General features: G+C 31.5%; 2 protein-coding genes across 3 annotated transcripts; both read left to right on the top strand.

The window, feature by feature from the left end:
- The first annotated feature begins 10,105 nt into the window (after window positions 1-10,105).
- On the top strand, window positions 10,106-13,193 carry LOC114321896 (putative WRKY transcription factor 75). Its single transcript, XM_028269127.2, has 2 exons — window positions 10,106-11,311; window positions 12,676-13,193. The coding sequence occupies exons 1-2, from the start codon at window positions 10,944-10,946 to the stop codon at window positions 12,851-12,853; spliced, it is 546 nt and encodes a 181-aa protein (XP_028124928.1). The 5' UTR covers window positions 10,106-10,943; the 3' UTR covers window positions 12,854-13,193.
- A 4,109-nt stretch (window positions 13,194-17,302) lies between these two features.
- On the top strand, window positions 17,303-27,583 carry LOC114321897 (bZIP transcription factor, putative (DUF1664)). 2 transcript variants are annotated; one of them, XM_082893057.1, is made up of 13 exons: window positions 17,303-18,762; window positions 20,006-20,079; window positions 20,164-20,307; window positions 21,222-21,297; window positions 22,196-22,260; window positions 23,407-23,508; window positions 24,525-24,614; window positions 24,703-24,777; window positions 24,861-24,893; window positions 24,998-25,057; window positions 25,177-25,239; window positions 25,707-25,796; window positions 26,962-27,583. In XM_082893057.1, exons 3-13 carry the CDS (start codon window positions 20,299-20,301, stop codon window positions 27,145-27,147), a joined length of 849 nt encoding a protein of 282 aa, XP_082749183.1. In that variant the 5' UTR covers window positions 17,303-18,762; window positions 20,006-20,079; window positions 20,164-20,298; the 3' UTR covers window positions 27,148-27,583. The 2 variants fall into 2 exon arrangements, with proteins under 2 accessions (XP_082749183.1, XP_028124929.1); XM_028269128.2 differs by having other exon boundaries at window positions 18,473-18,762; window positions 20,230-20,307.
- The last annotated feature ends 73 nt before the right edge of the window (window positions 27,584-27,656 follow it).

Here is a 27,656-nt window from a genome sequence, read left to right as displayed (position 1 = left end):
ACTTTCCATGTTGTGCCTGTTATGATTAGCCAGATTCGAGATCTCATTTGGCGCCTAGAAGGCGAGCAAATAGAGAATTCAGGTTAGGCGCTAGAAAGCGACTAGACTAATATTTGTACGGTGTATCGAGTATGACGTCACTCTTTATGGAAGAATTACTCCACCGTAGCATGTATTCATACTATATGTGCTTGGCGACCGAGTAATGAGGTGAGAGAATGGATCCCTACTTCCTCACCGTGTGAGTCTTACGTGTCATTATTGATATGACTTTCATTTATGTACCCTTTTGTGACTTTTGACTATGTCATAAGGTAAGGGGTTGATGTTCTGCTACTTTGGTATGTTGCCTGCGGTCATGCATGATTCGGCCTTAAGGGACATCACTGGGAAAGCGGTCAATCCTAAACTAAATGGCATGAGTGCAAAGGGAAGATCATCTAGTATTACACCACTATTGTATATTCACTGCCGGCAACTCATATCGCTCTGTATGAGAGGCAAATTAAGTGTGAATATATTGCAAGAATTGAGAGGGTCAAACATGCTCTTTTTGAGGGATTAGAGATGTTTTTTTTTTTTTTTGGACCGGTGTAATTAGATGGGTCTGGGATATATGAGACACTATTTCTGTTCCTTTTGGGTTGATGTCTCTATGCTGGCTCATTTTGAGTTTCTAGTATAGAGCTCCCACATGCAGGTGTTCTCAGCAGTCGCACGGTGCAGTGGCTAGTATGAGATTGTTTATTTTTGGGAGATTGAGATAGAGATGTGGCAGTGTCATGCCAACTCATGTGCGAGTGGGAGATGTTAGTAATGGGCGCCCATGTGGCATGACCATTTGAATTTGAATTTGGAATCCTATCCAAATAGGTTTTGAAATTGAATTCAAACCTATTTAGGATAACCACTCAAGATACAGATATTATCAGTTTTAACTGATATGGATAAATATAATAATATATTATATATCTGATATATGGTTATGGGTAATTAAGAGAGAAACAACGTATGATCAGTTTCTAACCATATACTGACTCTCTCCCAAAAACAACGATCAAGTCATTTGCACTGTGATTTGTGTGGGTGATATTCAATCTGTGATATCACTTCACTGCTGGGTTGGTTTATCAGACTCTGGAAGCACGTGATTTATCCACGAGGTTCTATCATCAAAGAGGTATGATCTAAACATTTTATCCGCTGCATGTTTTGTACTTTGATTTACACCCACAAAATTTACTTACAAAGCTGCATAAATGATCACAAAAATTATGGATTAAAATTTACTTATATATAGGTTATGTTATAAGGGAATCATTTCAAAACCTCAAATAGAAAAAAAAAATTAATTATACTATTTTATAATTTAGCGAATTCCAATTTACAACGATTAAAACAACAACAAACAAAATTTAATCATTCTTCCGTTGAATTCATTATTTTTTTTGGGATAAAATTTCAAATTTAAACTACTTACTATTAAAGTATAAAATTATTTGAGAACCTTCTATGAAATTCTAGTTTACCAAAAAAAAATTAAAAATTAAAAATCTTATTGTCCAGTAAAAATAAAATTTGAGATCTGAAGCAACAACCTTGTCTGCCTACCCTCGCTGAGCTTTGTTGTCATGTACTAAAAATATAAAAAATCAATAAGATATAAGAATGTTGAATGTATTATTGACATCTTTTAATTGCTTCAATACTGTTAAGCAGAGGCTGCGCCGCAGTGCTGATCATCTAGTCATGCATGCACCCAACCAATTTTAATTCCACAGAGACTCAGACATCAAACATGTTCCCTCCAGGAAACTTCAAGCCTGCCTTTGTCAAAGCACATGATTGGGGTTTGGAAATACAAAAATAAGACCCTTTTTTTTTTCAATTTTTTTGGGGTAATTTTTTCCTTTTGTAGTTTGTCTAGTATAAACGAATTTAAAAATAAAAAATTATAAATAAATAGCCAAAATAATAAAAAAAATTATTGGCTTATTTTTATATTTTCTTGACTTTTTAATTTTTTTTTGTTTACATTTTGGTTCTTCCCGTTGAGTAGAATCTAGAAACTTAAAAAAAAAATTTACTAGAAACCTAAAAATTTAAACTTTTTATGAAAAAAGCCAATAAAAAAGCATATCCCAAACGCCTTTAACCACAAAAATTCAAGAGCCACGTTTCTTGTATAGTTTTGTCACAAACACAGAAATCATTCATAAAATTAGATATAAAATATACAGTCATAAATAAGATTTTACAAATTTATTAGTAGAATTTTTATTTTTATTTTTTTTAAATTTATCCATCCACATGCATTGTGTGATGTCTTAGAGCATTTCCAACGGTGAACCAAACTTTTCACCAAATTTGAGTAAAAAAAAGTCAATTTTCTCAATCTGATATAGTTTACTTCAACTGTGTATCAAAAGGGAAGGGTCGACCGGTGGGTCGACTGACCAGTCGACCGGTAAGGCTAAATTTTTTATTTTTATTTTTATACTTATTTGAACCTTTTTGATCGGTTTGAACCTACTTATTTGAAAGGGAACCGATCGACCAGTTGGTCAACTGGCCGGACATCCGGTTGGTTGACCGGTTGACCCACCTCAACGGTAACGCACAGTGAAATAATGAAATCTGGAGCCTGTTCTCACTTTGATGAATTTTTTGTTTCATTCTCATTTTGATACCAATTTGGTGAAACCATTAGAGCTCCAAAAAGTGACTTTTTCACTAAATTTCAAATCTGATGTAAGGTTTGACGAACCGTTAGAGATGGTCTTAGACTTATTCTTTCTTAAGAGACTTACCTCGCTCACAATGGAACATTGAAGGTTTTTTTTTTTTTTTGATGTTATATACAAATTGATTTTTTTTTATTGTTAAATATAAAAATAGTGATGCTTATATTGATAAATACATATAAAATTTACTATTTTATGTCTAATAATATTACAAAAAATGAATAAAAAAATCGATTTATATGTAAGTTCTCAATATTATATCATACTCGAGATTTATCTAATCCATGTTGAGGGATAATTTACGAAGGTCCCAAAATTAATCAAGATGTGCATAAACTATTCCGGACACCCAATCATTTAAAAAAAAATGCTAGAAATGTAAAAAATTTGATAAAAAATTTAATAAAACTTTTTGAGAACCTAGCATTAGAAGAAAAAACAACAACAAAAAACTAACATATTACCAACAGAAGATCACCATTATTAATGTTTGTTTGGGTAGGTGGTTTATGTTGACTGCCTAGCCTAGTGAATCATTTACAATTTTTATATAGCCACCACCACTTCCATGAATTTATAACATTTTTTTATAGTCATCACACCAACTTTTTGATCTAAACAGTTTTACTGAAATTAAATAGTTATGTTATGTTAGAGTATTTCTAACGCTTTATTAAATTTATCATTAAATTTAAATTTAATAAAAAAATATTTAAAATGTGAGGTTTAAATCTTTTTATTAAATTCATATCAAATAGAAAGAGAGTTATTTTTTTCATTAAATCAAAATAATTTTATTATTTCATCAAATTTGTAGGTGATTGTTGAACCAGACGTCCTCCCGGACAACTTCTTCCTTGTAAAATTGACCATAAAGTTGTTGGTCAATTTACACAAACTAGTTAACTGGCCGGACATCCTTTTGGTCGATCAATGTTTTGATGAAAAATGCAAATTATCTATTGAAATACTCGATATCAGATAAAAATTTTACTCAAATTTAATGAAAAGTAAACGTTAGAGATGCTCTTATGCTCGAATTTTTGTTTTCAAATTTATCAAAATAAATAAAGTAAAAAGGGAATGCAAAAAATAAATCATCTTTTTTATTTTTTGTCTTTCATTTTCTTTTTCTCTCCAACCAAGCACATCCTTTCAACGTTCTCCGTCAGTCGCGTGAGTTTTATTTCTCTTATTTTGTGAAAAATAATACTATATGCACTAATTAATATATCAATTAGTGCATTAATTGATAATATGACATCATTTATAATTTATATAATGAGTGGAGTCAATAATAATGTCATAACTAGTATTGATACACTAGTTAATATACTAATTGATGCATGTATTACCACCAAATTTAGAAACCCGGTATATATAAGGCCGTAATTGTTGATTCATTCTATTGTTATGCATTTTAATACACGTTCATAAATATAAATCACTTTGCTTTGTTTTAGTTCTCAGAAAATTTAACTTTTTTATTTTTCATATTTTTTTATTTTAAATGATTTTTTTATTTTATATTTTAAGTAATTTTTTTAATTTTTAGATACTCGTAACATAAATATACTTAAAAAGTACAATATTTGTGATTTTTTATTTATAAAAAAGTCACTAAATACCAAAATACAAAAATAGTATATTTTTTCATATTTTTGTGAATTTTTTAATTTTTTAAAATATTTTTTCACTAATATTTTACTATTTAGATACATCTAAATAAGATACATCTAAATAAGTAAAAAAATTAAAAACAAAAAAAATAAAAAATTCAATTTTCAATTTTCAATTTTCAATTTGCAAAAAACTGAACTCAATCAAACACTGAATATTTTTTTTTATGAATAATAATAAAAGGAATTAATTGTATTAAAATTCTCATAATTATTAATGAATATCACTTTAATATCATCATTTTCAAATTTGTACATACTGATTCCTATAACTATAAAATTCATACCTGTCTATCTAAAAAACCTATAAAATTCATATCTTTTTTTTGAAGAGGGTGAAAGTTAAAGAACTTTAAAATATAGGGTAAATTATAAATACAACAGGAGATTTGCTTAACGTATAAATTATTCTAAGTAGTTTAGAAAATTATAAATACTCTATTATTAGAATATTTTGTTTAACAAAATTAACTAATAAATTGAAATAGATAATTGTTCTTCTATACAATAATAAAATTACTTAAATTATTAATTGAAACATATTTCTAACATCATTAAAAATTATTAATTGACTTAATGATCTATTAATAAAAAGAGCAATTTGTTGTAAAATTAGATATCTCAAGGGGTAGAATGTAATTTTCAAAACCACAGAGGCGATTCGTATTTTAATCAAATATCAAGAGGTATATTTGTAATTTATCCTAAAATATATGAATTTAGGGTAAATTACACTGTCACCCCCTGAGATTTCTGTTTAATACAAATCCTTCTCTCACATTGAAAAAATTACATTTCCCTCCCTAAGTTTGTAATCTCATTACAAATTGTCTCCTGGATTGCTCATGTCATGCCCTAAAATTTTTTACAGTCCAACTTGTCTCAAATTGGAGATCAAGACTGGATCGTCCATTTCGGTCTGTGGGTCCATTTTTGGGCCCTGTTTCGATAATATGAACCGTCAATGTGTAAAACTCGTCAAGTACTATATCCCTGTAAAAAATCACATTGATCAGATTTTGATGGCTATTTTATCATATTAGTTTTCTGTAAAAAAATGAACAGTAAAAATTTAAATAATTGACAGAAATCTGATCTAATTAAATAGCTATCGATATCTGATCAATGTGATTTTTCACAAGAATATAGTATTAACGAGTTCTACACATTAAACGGTTCGGATTATCGAAAAGGGGCCCAAAAATGGCCTCATGGGCCGGATTGGACAGTCTAGTCTTGATTTCCAATTAGAGACAAGTTGGATCCAATTTTTTAAATGACCATCTTACACTTTTTCTACTATTTCTTCTTCTTATCATCGTGATTACATTTTACAATTTTCCATTATTAAATTGTACCTAAACATATTTTTATTTAGTGATGACATACAAATATAAAGTTTACATAGAATTTTCAAGCACAATGATATCACTTAACGGTGACCTTTCACTTTAAAACAAAACAACCATAAACATGATTTATATTTACAATAATATGACTATGACAACATTGTTATGATATTTTTTTGTTTAAATTTTTACATGTGAATATAATTCTTCATTTTTTTCCCACCATTATACCTAGATTAGATGAATTTAATCTAGATATATTTAAAAAATATAAAATTTGTACAAAACGTTTTTTAAAAAAATTATTGAATAAAACAAAATAAGATAATGTATTGAATTTTTTTATTTTTTTTTGTATTTGGTGAATTTTAAAAACAAAATCACAAAATATTATAATTTTTAAGTATATATGGATTAAATGTATCTAAAAAAAAATTGCTTAAATATTTTAAAAATTCAGTAAAATTGAAAAACATAAAAAATAAAAAATTAATTTTTTATGTGAGTTAAATCAAAAAAGATGATTGTTATTTTTCTTAAAATGACACGAACAAAATATATGTATTATTTTATGTGTACAAGAACTAAGGGATAAATATGTCATTTTAATCTGATAGAAAGATAAATATAATTTTTCAAATAATAATGTTAGGTATCATGAAAAATCTTTCACAAAAATAATCATGAAAGTTTTGTGACCCTTGGATTATATTTAGAATGAAGCACCACACACTAATCAAGGTAATCCAAGGATCATAAATCTTTCATGATCATTTTCATGAAAAAAAAATTATGATCCCTAACTTTTCTCTGTTTCAAATACGAGAGAGAGACTTGTATTAAATAAAAACTTGAGGAGGTGTCTGTGTAATTTACTTATAAATTTATAATTAAAGAAATACGATAAGATTTAATAATAATTGAAAACTCTTAGGGTTGTTTAGAATGATCTAAATAAGTATATTTTTTATCTTTTTATGAAAATATGTACAGAAAAATAAAGAAATGATGTGATAGAAAAAAGATAAAAGATAAATTATTTTATGATTGCCAAACTTGACTTTAGTGTAATTAATTTTAATAAAAAAATTGAAAAACACAGGTTAATTTGAACCCACGTGCTTTGACCATGCCTATAAATAAATTTTCTAATTGACCAACGGACGGCTTGTCACAATTCGCATGCTGAGGCTAAATTATTTATGAATAATGTACTTACTAACACCTTATTGAAAAATCAAGAGCTAAAGCCCACTTCGTTTGGGAAGTTGTTATTTTAGTTGATTATTTTAGTTTTTGACTATTTTAATAGGTTAAAATTTTTATATTTAGAAAGATGATTAGATTTTTTTATAATTGGATGTGATGTTTGTAAGAGAAAAAATAAAATAATTATGAGTTTAATGTGATATTTTATTTTATTAACTATTTTAACCTATTTTATTTTTTTATGAATTTTAACCTAAACTAAGCTATTTTTTTCTTGCCAAACACCCTATTATTATATTTGTAAATTGTAATAAAAAGCAACCTATCCGGAAAAAAATGATTAAATTTGAATGATGTACTTACTAACACACGTGATTTAAAAAGCCCATTATATTACTATTTGTAATAAAAAGCAACCCACGTGGTTTTGGAATTATTTAGGGTTGTTTTGAAAGTCAATTTTTTCACTTAAAATAATCCAATTTTTTGTCAAAAAAAAATCATTAAAAAAGTTTAAAAAATCAAAAATTTAATTTTTTACTAACTTTCTAAAACACTACTTAGCTTCCGTTTGGGAAGTGGGTTAACTTTTTGACTTTTTAATTTTTTGGCTATTTTAGCCTGGTTTGGAAAGTGCTTTTTGATTTTTTGACTTTTTAACTTTTTTTGTGAGAGAAGATTATAATGATTATGGGTTAAATTTGATGTTTTATTTTTTGTGGCTAAAATAGCCTATTTTATTTTTTGTGACTATTTTAGCCCCTAACCCACCGAAACCTTCTTGCCAAACACCACCTTAGTAACATGAATGGAGAGTTAAAAACTAACGTTTAACTTATTTTAAATCATATCACATCACATATAAAAAAGTCAAAAAAATTAAAATATTAATTTTTAACTATCTTTTTAAAACACCCCTTCATAATAATGTACTTACTAAGACACCTTAATGAAAAGGAGTTTTCTTAAGTGTGCAAGTGCACACCATGTGCCACTTACACAAAAAGTGTAAGTGTAAGGTGTAAGTATAAGTATAAGGTGTAAGTGTAAGGTGTAAGTGTAAGGTGTAAGATGTAAGTGGGTTGCACATGGTGTGCAACCTCAAAAAAGGTGTAAGTGTAAGGTTTAATTTTTTACAAAAGGTGTAAGTGTAAGGTGTAAGTGTAAGGTATAAGGTGTAAGGTGTAAGTTGCACACCATAACCAAACCCTAATGAAAAATCAAGAGCTAAAGCCCTTATATTATTATTTGTAATAAAAAGCAACCTATCCGAAAAAAATGATTAAATTTAAATGAAAATATTAAATATATATATATATATATATAAAATATTATACAGAATGTTGTGACGATAATAATTTGCAATTATAAATTGTTATAATGATATTTATTGTTTATATTTTTTTAAAAAAACATTATCTAAATATATAATTATCAATATCAAATTAAATTAATTTTTTATATAATACATATTGGACTTTGAGATGGGCCTACCGAGTGCAACAACATCTTTTACAATCCATTTGTATATATATATATATATATATATGTGGGAAGTGAGTTACTTTCTTCTCTCACAAAAAATTTAAAAAAAGTTAAAAAATAATTTTTAACTATCTTTTCAAAACATCCCTATATATATGTATGTATTTATAGTTCTTTTAGTAGGAAAATATGTACATTATAATTAGAAAAAATAATATAATTTCATATTTTTTAAATTATAATTATAAATAATAATAAAAAAAATTATAATCAAATATCACATGAATCATAACTAAAGATCTTATGAGTTATAATTAAAATATTATTATAACCAAAAAAATAATTATAACCAAAACAAAAAATAAAATAATTAAAAATATATATAATATATCTCTTTTAAAAGTGTTTATATTAAGGCCAAGTTTGGGAAGACTAAAAAAGTGCACTTTTTGTCTTTTTGGACTAAAAAATTGAAGTTGAAAATATGGATGTTTGGGTTAACTTTTTGACTTTTTATTGAAAAATGTGTAATAAAAAATTGTAAAAATTGATTTGTAGGGAAAAATTTGAATTGGGAGTTGTGCAGCCGTAATTGTTGACTTTTGGTGAATAGTGTTAACTTTTTAACTTTTTGAGTAACTTTTTGACTTTTTGACTTTTTTGAATTTTTCCAAACTTACCCTAAAATTTCCCCAATATGAATTATAACTTGAGTGGAGCTACTTTCATAAATTTCAAAATAAGGTCTCGTTTCACAATTACATGTTTCGATTAAAAAATTAGTATAGGTTGTTATATTATTTTTTTTTAATTTTTTACATATTTTCTTTGTAAAAGATTCAAATAACTTAGGCTAAGTTTGACAAGCTGTCAAAAAGTTACTCAAAAAGTTAAAAAGTTATCACTATTCACCAAAACAAAAATTACGGCTGCACAACTCTCAATCCTAATTTTTCCCTACATACTAATTTATACAATTTTTTAATACACATTTTTTCATAAAAATTTAAAAAATTAACCTAAACATCCATAATTTTTTTCTTAATTTTTTAGTCCAAAAAAATAAAAAATACACTTATTTAAAACACCCCAAACAACCCCTTATTCCCAAGCGAGATAAGCGCCAAATTTTCCATTACTTTCTGACGAAACATTTATGGAAAAATACCTACATATTTGTCCTATTAACAGCACCATTGCCTATTTTCGTGCCGTTTACGACAAGCATAAACCCAGGATAAAGATGGAGAAATTGTAAAGAGAAATGTGTGGGATTTTTTTTTTAGAATTTTATGACTCCTAAACTTCCGTTTGGGAAGGATTTTTCCGGATTTTTTTTGGCTATTTTAGTCACAAAAGATAAAATAGGTTATTTTAGACACAAAAAACAAAACATCACATCTAATTCATAATCATTACACTCTTCTCTCACAAAAAAAAGTCAAAAAAGCCAAAAAGTCAAAAAGCTCTTCCCAAACCAAGTTTTTTAGTCCAGGCTAAAATAGTTAAAAAAGTCAAAAAGCTAAAAAGCCAACCCACCTCTCAAACAGAGGCTAATTTGATTTTGGTTTTTGATTGGGGGGAGGGGGAGGAGTCTATACATATATATAAGGGTCTCACATTATAAGTAGTTGGGAAGAAAATGAAGGTTACTGAGATTATATATATGTATAGGAGTTTCTATCACAATTAAATTGTAAACTAGTGAGACATTTTATTCTTTATGTACTTGCTGTAAGTACTTTTTTTTAAATTAAAATTGTACAAAACAAATATTAGATCTATAGCATAATTATTATTCATTGTTCTGTTTATTTGTAATTTTTTCGATAAAGATATCAGCACGAATAAAAAAAAATGCTACAAAAAAATCACATTTATGTAAGTAATAATAATTTTTTATGAATTATTTGTTTTGAAGTGATAAGTCACAATGTAATCACATCTTTTTGTACAAATTTTTTGATATATTTTTTCAGTTTGTATGAAAAAAATGATGTACAAATTTTTTTGGTAATAAATCTCTTACTTTAAAATAAAAAATTTAAAAATGTAATTTTTATTTATTAAAATATATTGTCATATTATTGGTTTTATTTATAATATTTTTTCCACGAAATTCTTTTTTTTTTTTTTGTTACAGGAAAATCCTCTCACTCTCCCGCAGGTCCAAGGCAGCGCCCCTTGAGGAGATCACCAGGGTATCCTGTTGTTCGTTCCGAGCAAGAGACTATAACCTGGAAGCTTGTCCCGACCTCCCAAGATAAACTTCGTTTAAATCAAGACTCACACAGCGGAGAAGAATTAAACTCACACCAAGCAACTGATAAGGCACTTCCACGAAATTCTACCCAAGCCGCCTTTCCTATTCCAACTTTCAAATCCTATTTGTATCCCAGTTGCTTCTTGACCACACCAACCATTTTCTTCTTGTTCTTCTCTACACTAATAGTAATCTCTCTCTCTCTCTCTCTCTCATGGAAAACCATCAAGCAATCTTTCCGTGTTCATCCTCATCAACATCATCAGCCTCTGACTTATCATTAAACATGGTGAATTCCCATGCTTATACTGAATTTCAAGCTCACAAACCAAATGGGTTTTTGGGATTGATGACAAACATGGGTGCTCCAAATTTACGAGTTAATGATGTTTCTCAAAGCCAAAGGTTTGTTGGGACCGCAACTAATGAAGTAAAGTCATCATCAGGTAAGAAAAAGGGAGATACGAAGATTAGGAAACCTAGATATGCTTTTCAAACAAGGAGCCAAGTTGATATTCTGGATGATGGGTATAGATGGAGGAAGTATGGACAGAAAGCTGTCAAGAACAACATCTTTCCAAGGTACACACACACACACACACACACACATATATAATGCCCTTTGATTTCTTATATATCCTCTTTTTGTTGCAATTATCATGAATCATCTTTGTTACCTTTGATTTCTAGAATTTAGTTACTAGATATGATCAACCGTTTCACCACTTTCTTTATACAACTTAGTTCATGAGCATAATTCTACTTTTTTTTCTTTTTTTTTTTTAATTTTATTTATTGTTATTTTTACTATTTACAATTGATAAAGGCCACTCGATGAGACTTGAATCTAAGCATCACATTTAATGAACATTTAAGTTGTGTTTTGATTAATATTTTGAGGACGATTTGTAAAGAGAAAAAAAAATGAAATGAAAAGTAACCAAACATAAAAACACCGGTGCACTGAATTTGTTTAGTTTGGATTTGTCCAATCTCTTCTCGAGAAGAGACTTATTCGAGCTCAAATCTTTATTCGAATTCGGGCTAAATAAATTCAGTGGATGAATAATTAATCAAATAAAAAATCTTCTATTTCATTTTCTTGTCTTTTTCTTAAATTTCTCATCAAATCTTTAATTCGAATTTGGGCTAGTGGATGAATTATTAATCAAATAAAAAAAAAAATCTTCTATTTCGTTTTATTTTTATTTTTCTTAAATTTCTCCCCAGATCTCTAATTCAAACTCAGCCTTTTTAGGAACATGTAATGGTTAAATACTTGCACATTGAATATAATTAGGTGGTGATAATTGATAGTTGGTTGTAAGGCATGAATGGATAAACTTAGATTGAAGTTTAACAAATTGCTATATGTTTTTGGATCATGGATATATTAAAGTCCTTTTCTTTTTATATTTTCTTGCTTTTTATAAATCACCTTATAAATTCATGATTCAAATTAACATATCTTACATGTTTGCCAATTTCCTTATCTTTTCCTATAATCATTGTGTTATCATGACAAAACTATGGATAAAAAAGTTGACAAAATTAACTTACGCACTATATACCGAATGCATCTCCCAAATGTCCCAAATGAGTAAGACAAGGAGGAGAGAATGCTAATCTAATTTCGCTTCATGAATTGCTAATGCATTTGTTTTTCCTGGTCCTCCAATTGTGAAAAACTTGATCAAGAAGATTATAAAATGAAAAAATTATATAAAAAGAGACAGAAAAAGGGAAAAACTGGATATGCTTTTTTCTAGTTTGTAATGGTTAGATATGGCTTCCAATGGTTTAAACGCTGTTGGGACCCATTCTTAAAAGACATGGCCAAAAAGTATTGTTATATAATTTAAAGATGTGGCTTTCAAGTTTTTGGTTGAAATTTAAAGATTTTGATTCTTGCTCAACAATTAACTTGTTTTTTTTTTGGTTTGTAGAAGCTATTATCGATGTACTCATCAAGGTTGCAATGTTAAGAAGCAAGTTCAACGACTATCTAAAGACGCAGGAGTAGTGGTGACAACTTATGATGGGATGCATTCGCATCCAATTGAAAAGTCTACTGATAATTTTGAGCATATTTTGAGTCAGATGCAAATTTACTCTACCTTTTAAGCTCACAAATTGCAGAGACAAAAAATATTTAGTAAAACATGTACTTTCAAATTAGGCTTGAAATAAAATGTGCCATCATGTATGCTTGTAGGACCTTAGGTACAACTTACAATAGTTAATTTAGATTGTTTCTATGTCTTTTCTTTATCATGTAAGATATATGAGATTTGCATTACTGAAAATAGGAGGAATGTCCTGCACACAATAGTGAATTCGGCAAAAATCTTTGTAATCAGGATGGAAAGAGAAGGATTTGAACCTTCAGAGGAATGTCCTGTACAAAATTGTGAATTCGACAAATATATTTGTAATTCAAAATGGGAAGAGGGGGATTTATAAATAACTTGTACAACGAATTAGCAATATCTACAACTACTCTCCCGTAGGGGTTTTTACGTTATTGGAAAACATTCAATTGCCTTATCTAAAAGTACTTTCCAAGTTCAGTGCAAAAATCATCTTTAGAAATGCCTTAAGCTTGGGGTAGGTTTATTTAAAATGATCATATATGAATTATTTATATTTTATATTTTGGCTCCCTTTGACTAATTCGGGTATCTGTAATTTTCCATCTCACGTATATAAAGTAATTATTGGATCAAATCTTTGAAATAATATCAACAAGTCTGGTATTGAATATTTAACTATTGATCTACCCTTAAAGTTTAAACTTATTATTTTATGCATAAGAGTTACAAGTCTCCATTAATTGAAACAACTCAATTGACTTATGCGGATGGAATCTATTATTAAGGAAATTAAGGCCTCGTTTGGCAAGAGGCTATTTTAGCCAATTAGCCAAAAAGTTACTAAATTAGCCAAAAAGCCAACAACCCATACTAAAATGTCAAAGATTCTCTTTTCTCTCTACTTTTTGCACATCTTTTCGTAATTAGCCAAAAAGTCATCCCAAACATACAAGTTTTTTTTACCTACCTTTTTAGCCAAATAGCCAAAAAGTTATTAAATTAGCCTGTTCCCAAACGAGGCCTAAGAACAAATGAAAGTAGACTTGCAAATGAATGCCCCTTTCAAGTGAAACCAGGGCTGCCCTAGGGCATAGGTCACAAGGCTATGGCCTAGGCTCAAAAAAGGGAGTCCTTTCTATTATAATTTAAGTCTTGTTTGGTATGATTTAAAAAAGTTAAAAAATCAAAAAGTTACTATTCTATTTAAGTCACATCATCTTATTTAAGTCACATCATATCTCTAACACATCACTTCAAATCCAATCCATACTCAATCTATATTTCATAAAAAGTCAAAAAGTACACTTATTTAGATCATCCTAAACCACCCCTTAGTGTAATATAGTACGTATATTTTAAATATAAAAAAATTAAAAAATGTCCAAACTAACTTAAAATAAATTGACCCATTAAAAAATTGATAGGCCATTCAAAAAAATTAAAATTGTTATCCATTGAAAATAGATCCAAAAAAAGGAGTCTCTCTTATTGTAGTTTAGTCTAATATATTAAGTATATTTGCCCAAATTAACTTAAAATAAATTAATCCATTAAAAAATTGAAAGGCCTATTTAAAATTATTAACATTATTATTCATTGAAAATGATTTTGTAAAAAAATTAAATTATGCAAGTATGATTGATTTATTTGCTTCTAAAAATACAAGAAGTGTGAGGATCAAGCGATACTTATTAGTTATTGTAATGTAATGCTAAATATTTTTTGTGATTTTGACACAAATTTTTTGTCCTTTACTTTCAATTTTTTTTTTTCATTCAATGAAAAAAAAAAATATGAAAAGCCCAAAAATTTGTTAGTTGATTATTGATTTTCGGCCCTAAAAATCTCAAGGCCGGCCTGAGTGAAACAAAATTGGAACTTGTTTAACCTTAATTTTAGACAACCATGATTTTGTTATGTTTATGAATCCTATTACATGTACATCATGTGAATGACTCAATACTGAGACAAAAATGAAACCTATGTAATGGTGAGTTTGACTTTACAATGTTTACATATGGCTATGTGTACGAGCACGAAATAATTCTTCTCGTATGATCCTATTGATCAAGTTTGCACTCCTCCAAACAACATTGCTTTGTCACCTGAAAACACAAATGTGAGCTAGCCAGCGGGTGTGTGTCGGAAACCCCTCCGATGCCTAAGTCAGCAACTAGACAATAGACAATAAGCTCTATGTATTCTAGAGTAAGAATTGGGATACCTGTACAAAGGTCTGGTCCTAAGCTTTTATAGACTTTACTTTGATACAATCCTAGTAGGATTCTAACTCTCCCTATGAGAGTCCTCCTAGGAATCACACACCCTACTCACTACCAACCAAGTGAGATGGCTTTGCACAATCCTAGTAGGACTATACTCTCCTTAGTAGAGTCCTCCTAGGAGTCATACTCCTACTCACTACCAACCAAGTGAGATGGTTTACACAATCCCAGTAGGACTCTAACCCTCCTTAGTAGAGTCCTACTAGAAGTCTCATCACTGCAAGCCAAGTAAGATGGCTGAACCTTTTACCTCGGTTATACATTTCTGCCCGAACTGATTTATCTCGGTCCCTTGCCCTTCGGATCGTGTGATCGAAAGCCGATCTAACGGATGCCACCCTACCGAGCTATACATAGCTCGGCCCTCACCATTGATGCTACCTCCTTTTAATAAGCTGCTGCAACCACACCGAGCTAAGTTACCCCAGTCACACGCTTAAGTAATGATGTAGATGGCGCCTGGCCGAGTTATACCAAGACCGGCCGAGCTATACCAAGCCCGACATCCTTTCTCACCAATACCTCGGCTAACCACCAGGCCCACTTATTTCGGCTGACATCTTTACCTCAGCTAACATTGCGGTCAGCCAAGTTACTTCGGCTCTGTGATACTTTAAGCACTACTATCAGTCTTGACTTCGAGATGACGCCCTGCAGAGCTATCGTTTAGCTCGGTCCTCTTTCTACCGATACCTCGGTCCATAGTTCAGTCCAAACCCAAAATATGAGATGTCTTCTTGGCCTAAGATCGAGCTACACCAGCCCTTATCTCGGCCCATTACGTGGTCTAACTCCCAAAGAAGACTCTTCCTAGCTCGGCTCAATTTATTTACAAATTACCCTCTCACAAAAAAAATAATTAATAGGAGCATTCATCACCGCATGATTGGCAATCACTAAATTCATCATCTTTTATTGATATTTTCTTCCTCACTTAAATTATATATCCCTTTCATTACATGAAATCTCAATACTCCCAAAAGTAAAGTCCTCCTCAATAAAACCAAACAATCGACAACCAAATCACAACCACAAAACCAAGTACTCACATGGGATCAACACCTCAAGCTTCGATGAAGCACCAGTGATCAAGCACAACCTCTCTGGACTCTTTTGGAAAGAGCTAAAAACGCCGCTTTTGACTTTTTACCCATTTTGAGTCACATTACCTCTCATATTTTTTATTCACAAAAAGATAAAATAGACTAAAATAGTTAAAAAGTCAACGTTTTACCAACTTCCCAAAACACTTCTCTATTATATATGTGATTCTCTTTCCCAGTCTCTGTCTTTTATTGTCCTCTCTCTATCTTCAATCTTTTATATATTTTGGATCTCCATGTTCTTTATGGATCCCACTTAAAAATTTTAAAGATTGATAAATTTCTATAGAGACACATTACGTAATATCAAAATTAACCTTAATTCTCTCAAATCTTAACCCTACCCCAACCACTACTCACCACCCCCTCTTGAACCAGGAGTCATTACTATACGGTTTGCACAACAGTAAATGTTGTGCGGCTCATGGGAATTATATTCATTTTTATTTTGATGATACAAACCATTCAATTTTTAAACAATATCGAGTAGGATATACTTATAAAAAATCAAAATTACGTTGATTCGATATCGATAAACCCTTCATCAACTCGCATTTGTATATATATAAAAATAAATATGTAAGTATTAAACCGAATATAAATGCGAGTTGATAAAGAGTCTATTAATATTCGATTAATTTAATTTTTTATATATATATTTTACTCGATATTTTTTTAAAATTGAATAATTTGAACCATCAAAATAAAAGTTCGAAATAATTCCCACGAGTCATGCAATAGTCAACTCCCTCTCTCTTGCCACCCCTAACCTCTTCTTACTTGCCCTACAGCCTTGACTAGCCAGTCACCCTCCCTATCTGATATTGAAATTATGATAGAAAGGGAAAAATTGGGAGGCAAGAGAGAGAGAGAGAGAGATTTACAAGCAATAAAGAAAGTAAGAAGAAGAAATAGTGAAGAACAATAAGAGAAGGGAGATAACGGTGGTGGCAGTTACAACGACAGGAATTACAGAGAGAGTGAAGATGGGTGGTGTGTAGGGAAAGATTTGGAAGGTGGCGGGCAGAATTAGTGGTTGTGGGTAGTGGCTAGTAAAGAAGGGTTAGGGTTAGGATTAGGGTTAGGGTTTTAGAAGTTTGAAATGAAGAAAAAGACCGTATAATTGTTACAAAATTTAATAAAAGATGTGTAATTAGGGTAGTTTGATATTTTTTTAGCAATTTTTTGTTTTTGTTTATTTCATTTCTATCAAATTTTTAAAAAAATTGCAAAAAAATTATCATTTTAAATCCCAATAAACTAAAAGAATCTAAACAAATAATAATAATAAAAAAGTATACTAACAACAAAAAATAGTATTTTTTAAAAAAAAAATGATTTTTTAATGAATTAATTTTTTTTAAAAAAAACTTTTTAAATCATTCAAGAGTAGAAAACATGGGAAATATTTTTGGAAAAATTATAGAAAAATAAAAAGATTGCAAAATAGATGGAAATCAAAATATATAACAATATATATGGAAACATTTTTGAAATTACGGAAACTTGCAGTACAGAGTAAGTTTTAAAAAATAATTATAAATAAGTGATGAATTTTATAAATATTAATAATTATAATAATAATTTTCTATGAATCTGTAATAATTCTCTAAAATTATCATTGACGGAAACTTGCACTACAGAGTAAGTTTTAAAAAATAATTATAAATAAGTGATGAATTTTATAAATATTAATAATTATAATAATAATTTTCTATGAATCTGTAATAATTCTCTAAAATTATCATTGAGGGAAACTTGCAGTACAGAGTAAGTTTAAAAAAATAATTATAAATAAGTGATAAATTTTATAAATATTAATAATTATAATAATAATTTTCTATGAATCTGTAATAATTCTCTAAAATTATCATTGAATGGTATGTTTCCTTAAAATCATTGTTTAAGTTTCCATAAGCCCCATGTTTTGAAAGATTGCAAATTGCTTGTAAAATAGGTAAAAATCAAAACTTATTACAATATAGTGAAAGAAAAAAGATTGAGGCCTCAAATTTTTTGGCTCAAATTTGATTTATTTATTTTTTGCTGGGTTGATGCTTTGCTTGTTATTATTATTATTATTATTATTTATTTTTTTTGCAATGAATTAGCCCAGAAAAAAAAAAATGGCATTCGGGGTAATTTCGAGCCTCATTTTCGAGGCCTCAATCACAGCTGTATATGAAAATGGAGTTTTAAAATTATTTTTTAGGTTCTCATACACATTGTAATAAGTTTTGATTCTCACATATTTTATAATTATTTGTCAAATTTTCTATTTTTCTGCAATTTCTTAAAAAAAAACATAATTTTTTTATATATAAAAAAAAACCCTATTTTTAACCTCTGCCAAACAGAGAGAGAGAAAGAAGAGAATAGAATTTCGAAGCCTTGTTCTCCGAAGTTCACTAATCTCTGGTTGAGTCACCACTACAACTCTCTCGATTCTCTACGAATCTTTCATGCTCAATACTCTCTCCGATTCGCTCTAACCATCGTTTCATCGTCGATGGCCCTTCCTCTCGGGAAGCTCACCATCCTCATCGGTGCAGGTCTCTACTCTCATATGCATACATATACCGGTCAATATAGCTTCGATTCTTGCTCTTTATATACCTAATTCCTATGTGTTTTCGATTATCTATTCTTATAAATTTCTCAAGTTTCAGGCTTAATATAGTTTTATTTACATAGCGAGAAGAAAACTTAGGGCTTTTAATTAGTATTTCGAGCGAGAATCAAATTGTTGATATTTACGAAACTTAGCATTGATTTTTATGATGTGGGTAGTGCTTGTTCTCAGCTATGTGAATTGGGTTTGTTATTTGTGTAAAAGTTGAGTCATTTTTGCGCTGTGTTGTTCACTGTGGCTCTGTCAATTGGGTGAAGTGTCGACAATTATCAATCTTTGTAATTATATTTGTGCAACGGACGGCGAGTCAATGCCGCAAAACTTAGTAAAAAAATTAGGTATTTTGGATTGGGCTTAAGGCGCAGAGGGTGAATCTCGTAATCTCAGTACTGAATCACATTTTCTAGTTCTAGTTTTAAGGATGAGCACCAGACAGTGCAGTATTTTTGCGAATGGATTTTTTTTTAGGTGTTTATGGTGCATTTTTCACCTTCTAGTGTTTTTATTGAGAAATTTTTGTGAGAGTAGATGATGTTGGGACAAGAGATGCGTGTGTCAATAGACTCAATATTATATTTTTTGTTTTGTCCAAACCCGGCAAAAGAACCAGAGTGACTACCCGTGTGCCTGTTATATTTTTGATTGGTTTCAGTTGTTAGACTTGCTTTATGGATTTACTGCTGAAGTTTGCCAAGGCTAGTGGCCAAATCTTTTAGGTGTGCATGAAAATTGTTTAGTTGTCGATTGATATTTTGCAAGGATATAGATGATATTCTCTCTCTGTGTATAGCATTTCAATTTTCATGGTTCTTCTTCTCTCACTGCAGTAGTGTGGAGTTATCCGGAGAGTGTTTTATGCTTTACCACTGTTTAATTGGCTTTTTCGAAAATAGTTGTCTAATTTTAAAAACAAAGCCACAGAATGAGTCCAAAACAAAATTATACTTTTGAATTGCCATCCAACACTTTTTTTCCCCCTTAAAACTTTATGCATCTACATTTTAAGAAAATAATTAAATGATGCTGCTCAGGATTAAACACTACATCCTTTACTGGTTCAGTGCCCTACTGTTTGCAGCTTGGTTTAAAAATACCAAATGCCAGATGGATTTCATGATGCATGTTAGACTGACTAACATTTGTGCAATTGAACTGCCTTTTAGGTATTGTCGGGTCTGTTCTAGCAAAAGAAGGACGCTTTTCAACTGTCTCTGATTTTTGCTCAGGGGCCTTCAAGGTATATTTTGTCTTGACTGCTTCAAAACTGGTACTTTAGTTTCTGAAGTCTTTTTGTCTTCGCCTTTTACTGTGTATCTTGCAGATTGGTTAAGTTCTATTGTTATTGAGAGAGAGAGAGAGAGTTCCATAATTGTCTTCTTTTACACAGATTGTTTTGAAGCAAATTAGGCACGATGACTCTACACCATCAAGCCCAAAGCCGCGAAATGACTCGTTGATGTCACAGGTTCGCATGTTTCTCTTGTCTTTTTATGCATGCCTATTTATTTAGTTATTTTCCCGCATGGGTTGGTTTTTCGAGCACGAGAACCACTGTGATCTATCTATTCTCTTACTACGCACTCTGAAAGTTGTTGGCTGTGAATTTATCTGTTTTTACTATTTTTTTAGATTTTACTGAAGAAATATCCGGTGCCTGCCTCTTGGGGAATCTTGGTATTCTGTGATTTCAAGTTCGCGGATTTCTGATAAAATTTTGTAGAAAGTAGCTCTGACTTCCTCAAGACAGTTCCTTTTTCGCTTGATTGCATATTGTGCTATTAAGAATTTATTAAGCTGGATCAGTAAGATTAAATGGACAAACCTCCTTTCATCTGCTTCTGACTTTATGTGTGTTATAGACATGAAGCTGCCATTGGTAACTCTCTGAGGGTACATCTCCTTTTTTTTTTTATTGCTATGGAAAGCCAGCGCAGAGCTCATATTTGCAACATAATTTTATTGATTTCAGTAGCCTCAATTTTTCTCAATCTGAAGGTTTTTCTAAAATTCTAGTTCCTAAAGGCAAGTGTTACAAGATTTCAATACAGGTGTCTTGCAACTTGTTGATTTCAATCCTCAGGATTTTTACCTTAGCTTGTAGTAGGTCTTTCGTTGCCTGTTTTATGTGTTTATTGGAGTTGCTGGTAGTAGTTTATAGGATACAGGTGGCATAGTGCCATAGGAATTTGTTTCATTGTGACGTGTCTATTCTATTGGAATTGATTTTTCAGTATTTTAAGGTTTACAAGTTTGTAGAATTGCTTCTTCTTCAGATGTGCTAAGCATTTTAACATATTGAACTGCCTTGTTGCTCATCCTACTAGAAACTTTTCTTAGAATTTCTAATTGCAGAGAGTGATAGACATTGTACTTTTACAGGTTAACAGCCTGCGGCAGGAGCTGCAACTATTGGCATCAAATAGACCAATTACAATTGTAACATCAAGTGGTTCAGGTTGGAGTTATAACGCCTTCTCATATGTAATAAAGTGAATAATTTGTTTAGCCATAGTAACTCTGTATGAGTTATCTTTAAAAATTCATTTCATATCAGTGGACTGTATGTACTTCAATGTGCTGCAAACCTGATACAGAAATACCTTCTCAGAAAATTGTGCACGTGCATGGAAACAATTCATGCATTTCCATTGCATAATGTACTTTCAATGCAATTATGTAAAGTTTTTCTCTTTTTCTTTTTTTCTTTTCCCCAGAGCCTCTCTCTCTCTCTCTCTCTTTCATGTGTCTGTTTGTTTCATGGGCCTCCCTGGGGGAGGGGAGATAGTTAAGTAATTCAACTATCATTTGCTGCTAATTCTTTTACTTTTGTCAAGGTGGTCATAAAGTATCATCATCATTACAGAATTTCTGCCCAATTTTATGGAAACCTGATCTTGAGAATCTAGAATTTAATAATTATGATTGTATTTTTATGTTCCAACCAAACACAAAGAAATTGGCGCAAATACCGGTTTTGTGTATGTTTCACACAATATTTTCTTCCATAAACCATTAATGAGGAAATGAATGGAGCCTCTTTATCTTGAGAAATTTTAGCAACGATATTAAAGAAGTGCAGTCAACTGTGATGTATCTGAAGTTTGTTTTTTCAATTGACACTGAAATTCTCCTTGAGTTTCCATTTCGTCTTTATCATTTTGCTATTTGAAACCTCAGAAAGTCTGAATAAAACCATCTCTATTTAATTCATGCATCAGGTAACAACTTCTAGAAAGAACCTGTATATATATTTTATTGAATGTAAAGCTCCGTATCTTACTGGAAAAATTTGTGTATTGGGCTTGTCTTGTTATAGTTCCATAACATTAGCTTATTTGTTTTATCTTATGCAGGTTCCAGCAAATATGGTATAATTGTTATTGTCATTGTAGTAGCGTCTGGTTATGTTTGGTGGAAGGTAAAAAGCTGCTTATCCCTTGCAAATTTAGTGGAATTGTTGGCCAAACAAAACAAATACTTCGGTGTGCATTATAAAGTATCTCATTCATCTAGTTTCTAGAATGCATAGCTGTTTTATGTTGAAGCAACTTACATTTCTGGTGTACTAGGTGGCTTTAATTAGTTGACTGAATTTCCAAATGTAATAATTCATGATATTAAGTTTAACTGTACATTGCCATGTCATTAAGTGGCATCAGCTGTGAAGTATTGCGCACTATGCTAGCACATGCTTTAGGTTGAGAGCCAACCAAAGAAAGTTGAGTTGTACGCCCTGATATCACTCAATGGCATCAATTACAAAGTTCTATATTCGGGAGTAAGGACACGTGCCCTGATGCTTGATGTTTGCCTAGATCAAGAGCAAGGCCGTGTCCTTTCTATAAGGGACAGCCAGTATGCATCCCTCTGTTGCCCACTACCCTTTGGTGGGATGGCTTTAGAATCTTGGCTTGTGGGTGGACCTTCATCTTGTGAGATAAGCTTGCACCATTTATCAGGGGGTACTTTCTACCTGCATCTGCTTGTGGAAGAACCAAGTGACTTGTACTATATAAGGACATGTTTGTCAATCTGCAGGTGAAGTGGGCCAGCATATGATGTACCGGGCTCATTAATCAAGCCTGCTACACTTGCAGGCTCTAAAAACTGCACTTATTTTAGTCTGGAAGAAAAGATTGGTTCTTAGCCTATACTGTAGCTAGCTGCACAGCTCAATAACAATCTTCAAAGTGCTATATAAAGCCCATCAAAAACTGATTTGTGAGACACCAAAACTCATGTAGTGGCGACTGTCTGCACGCCCTCAACCTCAAGAGTGCTGCCTTGAGCCTTCATTGATCTCCAAACTCACCTCACTATCCTCTCATTCCTAGCCTTCTTCAGTATCCTGAACTTGGTAGATTTCAAATATAAGAGCTTGAATAATTTTGGTATTGTTAAAAAGGGGGAACAAAGCTATGTTTTTAGTAAACAAGATATAACATCCATTTTTACTACATAGACTATGCTTTAGTAATTTGTAGATTTTCATTTTTCAATTTTTTTACGACTTTAAATGTGTAGTATGATAGGGGTAATTCATGTATTTATTGTTGGTTCTCAGGGTTGGAAGCTTCCAGATATGATGTTTGCAACCAAGCGTAGTTTATCTGATGCATGCAACACTATAGCCAAACAACTTGAGAATGTTTACTCATCAATTGCGGCAAGTTTTTCTTCTTACTCCTTTTGCTACATATGTTTGATATGCATGTTGTTTGTGTTGATATTGATGCACCGCGTTGTGATGTGAAGTTTGAGTTCAGTTCATTCTAAGATCTTTAAGTCCTCCACAAAAGGATAGTTTTTCCTTCAAACATGGAAAGCAACTTTGACCCTCTACTTGAGGTAGATGTTTTATTGATGTTATAATTACTGATCTGTTACTAGATTGAGATATGCTAAACAAAGACATGAAATATGTTGGGAATGTCGATAGTTTGCTCTTAATCAAGGTGAGATCGTTTGTAAATGCTTCATTTTTTACCCTGCCAATCTCTTTTGGAACCTTCTTGGCAGTACACCCTACTCATACCATGTCACATGCGGCCTTTGTAGAGGAGAGATGCGATCCTACTTGACAAACCAAAGAAAGAGCATCCGTATGCAGTACCTCACCCACCAAAGCCTAGTTAACCTTCAAACCTAAAATAGCCTCAAAACACAAAAGGACACAACAATATGAGACAATGCTTATTTTGACTATAATACTACTTTCATTGACAGAAGACCGTCAATTGATAAATTTATTCGAAACAATGCAACTTTTTTTCCACGAACATTGTCTTGGTTATAATGAGATGACATTACTGAACTGGACAAGTATATGCCATAAAAGATCAAATTATAACAGCACATCCTAATGCCAGCAATATTCCTAAGAAGGGTTTTAGCACATACATTTACATTATTATAATTGGAAGTCTATCTCAATTAATAGTACAAGGTACAAGGATGTACCTTGTATAATTGACTCTATGAGTCTATGTAAAGCCCTGTCCTTGGTCAAGTCCAAGGCAATCATATCCTTCTTTACTGGTATATTAGTTAGTCTACGTTGCTTAAACCATCTTAGATGATTTCCACATACAATTTGCTGACATTTAAGAAAACCCAATTATCTTGCTTGATTTTGAAAATATTATTGAAAAACATGTGAATGAAGATTTATTTGTTTTCCAGGCCACTAAGCGGCATTTATCGTCAAAAATTGACCGTGTGGATCGTACTTTAGAGGAGAGTGCAGAGCTTACTGCTGCTACTAGAGAGGAGGTGGGACCAAATTAAAGGTTGGCTAGTTATTGAATATTCTGCTGGTTGCAGTTTTGGGTTAATTCATGAACATTACTAAACCATACAGGTTTCTGAACTGCGAGGAGAAATCCAAGTGATTGGTGTAGATGTGCAATCTGTTCACCATGTAGTCCGAACTCTGGTAATTAATCTTTGCTTACCTATATTCATAAGATAATTTTTGGTTGTGACTTGGAATGCTGATTTAACTTTTTCCATGTCCAGGAGACTAAAATTAGTAGAATAGAAGGGAAACAGGTATTGTGTTAATGACATAACTAAAGTGTGAGATTGGAAAATTTGATTTTGCTGTCTAATTGTAATGGTTTGGCCCTTATGGTGATGAGTGGTCATGTGTGTAGGATCTCACAAATGAAGGAGTGCGGAGGCTGGTTGATTACACACGGAACTTAGAAATTCAGGCACGGTCCTAACTTCATGTCATTGGTTATTTTTGGTGCCTCGCATCGTAATTTATTTCCATCTTAACGAAATTTAGTTTCTCTGATCTTTTTCTCCGGAACCTATTTCATTGCTCCAGGCAGCTCCATCAAGTTCATCCAGGCCAGCTCTTGAAATGCCACAAATACTACCCCCTGCAAGGGTAAATTTTCTTTCCAGCCCATGTTATGTTAGTCCATTTTTCTTTGATATAAAATTTTGGATTCTCATTCGAGCTTGACGTGGAAATAGCATAGAGTTATGGACTTCTATATTTATTACTTTTTTTTTAATGGTGGGGAAAATATGGGATTAGAGTCCAAGGGTGAGATTTAAATTTGGATATTAGACTTAAGAACACGCTCCATATGCGGGACTTGGAGAAAGCTTAGGGACAGGAACTTGCTTGTGCGTGTGAGTTAAAAGTGTTAGGCCTATTGAGATTGTACTCAGTTAGAATACCGAATTTTGTGTGCTCGTGCGAGTGTGTGAGAAAGAGAGAGAGAGAGAGAGCTGAATTTTATTTTGGTAGATTAATATGCACTTCCACTCCAATTACATGGTGGCATCCTGCTGTATCATTTCATCAGCAACATTCTACTGTGCTTACTCTTTTGTTTGCCTGTGCAGACTGGGTCTTTGCCTCCCATTCCACCAGTGGAACCACCATCTCCTTCTAATGGATCTCGTAACACATCTCCTTCTAATGGATCTCGCAAGGTTTGTTACTTACTGTCCTTAATGAAGGAGTTGAGAATTAAAAAAAAAAAGAGGTTTGGATTGGGGGAAATTAATATTTGTTTAATACATATCTCCAATGGTTAAAGTTACAGGGAAATGGAATCATCTGTTTAAATTTGTTTAGTTCAAACAAGGTTATGAAGCACAGGTACGGGTACGGGTACGATACGGGTACGTCAACATGGTAAAATTCAAAAAAAAAAGGGTACAGGTATCAGTACGGTTTGGTACGCTTGTAAAAAAATATTTATTTTAAATTTAGGGTAATGCAAAAATTAATTAAATGGTTTAATTTGTTAAGGTCCAACATATAATTAACATTTAATGCCAAGAGGAAAAGTGTAAATCAAAATTAATTGTCAATATATTAAATAACTTACAAACAATAGTTTAATTTTAAAATCATGCTAAGCATAAAACAAAAACTAAAAAAGAAATTTAGCGAAATGAGTTTTATCTCTGTAGTAGAAGGAAAATATTGTTTCAACTGAAGTACGGTACGACTTGGATATATACTAGGTACGTCTCAGTATGTCAAAAATTACAAAAGAAAAAACTTGAGTACGTGTTTTGTGTATCCGGTACGTATGCAGAAGTACCATACGAGGTATAGTACGCCGGTAAGTATCCGGTACGGGTACGGCATGTTTTTCGAAGTACCCATGCTTCATAGAAACAAGGAGAGTCAAGTCATTCCTTCACTTATTTCTGTTTTATGGTCACTGGTTAGACAAAAGATGGCAACAAGAGTTTTGGATATCATTCATATGAGCTCTCAAAAAGTAAAATCCTGATTGTTTACCAATTCAAGATAGGCTCTTTTTGAAGTTTCTGTTCTGCACATACATATCAAAGATGGATTTTTTTTATTATAATCATTAACCCTCACTTATCGAGTTCTTCACTCTTGTTTGGAGTTTATTATTGTACAAATGGATGAAGAATGGCTTGGCTTCTCTGCCTTCCTACTTCATCTTGAATTAATTTGTTGAATAATTGACATAAATAGTTCATTTATACTGATTTGTCCTTGCAAACGGGGTCACAGCCTCAGCCCCAAAGGTTATTGTAAACTCTAATTATGCATGACATCTTTGTTCACCCATGTATGCACTGTAATTCTAACACAGATAATATATTTCAGGAGCTTCAAGGGATTTCAGAAATTGTTGAGGCATTGAGCAGTCCCGGCATTTCTAATGGGCTTAATGTAACAGAAGACACAAACAACAATGGGAATTCGAATTCTGGTCTGTTTGGGAGGCGGATTTCTGGTATCAGTGCTTCGTTTCTTACAAGAACCCGCAGTGCAGTGCAGTCATTCAAGTAGATGGAATTCAAATATATTACTATTGTTCATCATTGAGCAAACCCATTACAAAATATATCATATACTCTGCTGCTAGGGTAAAAAAGGCCCAAGGTTAGTGCCAGCGGCTATCCCTGGAAAATAGGGAGTGCCCAGCCATATATATGAAACCGAACTGGGTGCTGATTTTTGTAGAGCTGCTGTTATATTTTTGAGGTTGACTTTGGAATTTATGTAGAACTCTAGTTTAAAAATCGTTTCATCTATATTATAGTGAATGGTGGGAAGGGAACAGCAGTAGGGGTATAGGGAAAGGATTGAGTCTTGAACTTCAAGGCGTCACGCCTAGTGAAAGAGCACCTGATTCATGACGCGTTATTATTTTGCTTTACATTTTGAACGGATTGAACAGGTGGTAATATAAATTTGAATAATGGAGCTTGATTTTGTTCTTACACATTTTTTTTCCCTGTTGTCTTCTGTTATACCTTTTGTGGGAAGTATGAGAACAATAGCTTCTTCCATTTGAA

Source organism: Camellia sinensis, chromosome 10, assembly GCF_055761805.1.
Source record: "Camellia sinensis isolate YWXY chromosome 10, ASM5576180v1, whole genome shotgun sequence".
NCBI classification, from domain to species: Eukaryota; Viridiplantae; Streptophyta; class Magnoliopsida; order Ericales; family Theaceae; genus Camellia; species Camellia sinensis.
This window is presented reverse-complemented; position numbering and strand designations above follow the sequence as displayed.

Coding starts and splice junctions, on each gene's coding strand:
- LOC114321896 (XM_028269127.2), top strand. CDS start 10,944: ATGGAAAACCATCAAGCAATCTTTCCGTGTTCATCCTCATCAACATCA. Junction 11,312..12,675: donor AAGAACAACATCTTTCCAAG/GTACACACACAC, acceptor TTTGGTTTGTAG/AAGCTATTATCGATGTACTC.
- LOC114321897 (XM_028269128.2), top strand. CDS start 18,720: ATGGCCCTTCCTCTCGGGAAGCTCACCATCCTCATCGGTGCAG. Junction 24,778..24,860: donor ACCATGTAGTCCGAACTCTG/GTAATTAATCTT, acceptor TTCCATGTCCAG/GAGACTAAAATTAGTAGAAT. Junction 24,894..24,997: donor GTAGAATAGAAGGGAAACAG/GTATTGTGTTAA, acceptor TCATGTGTGTAG/GATCTCACAAATGAAGGAGT.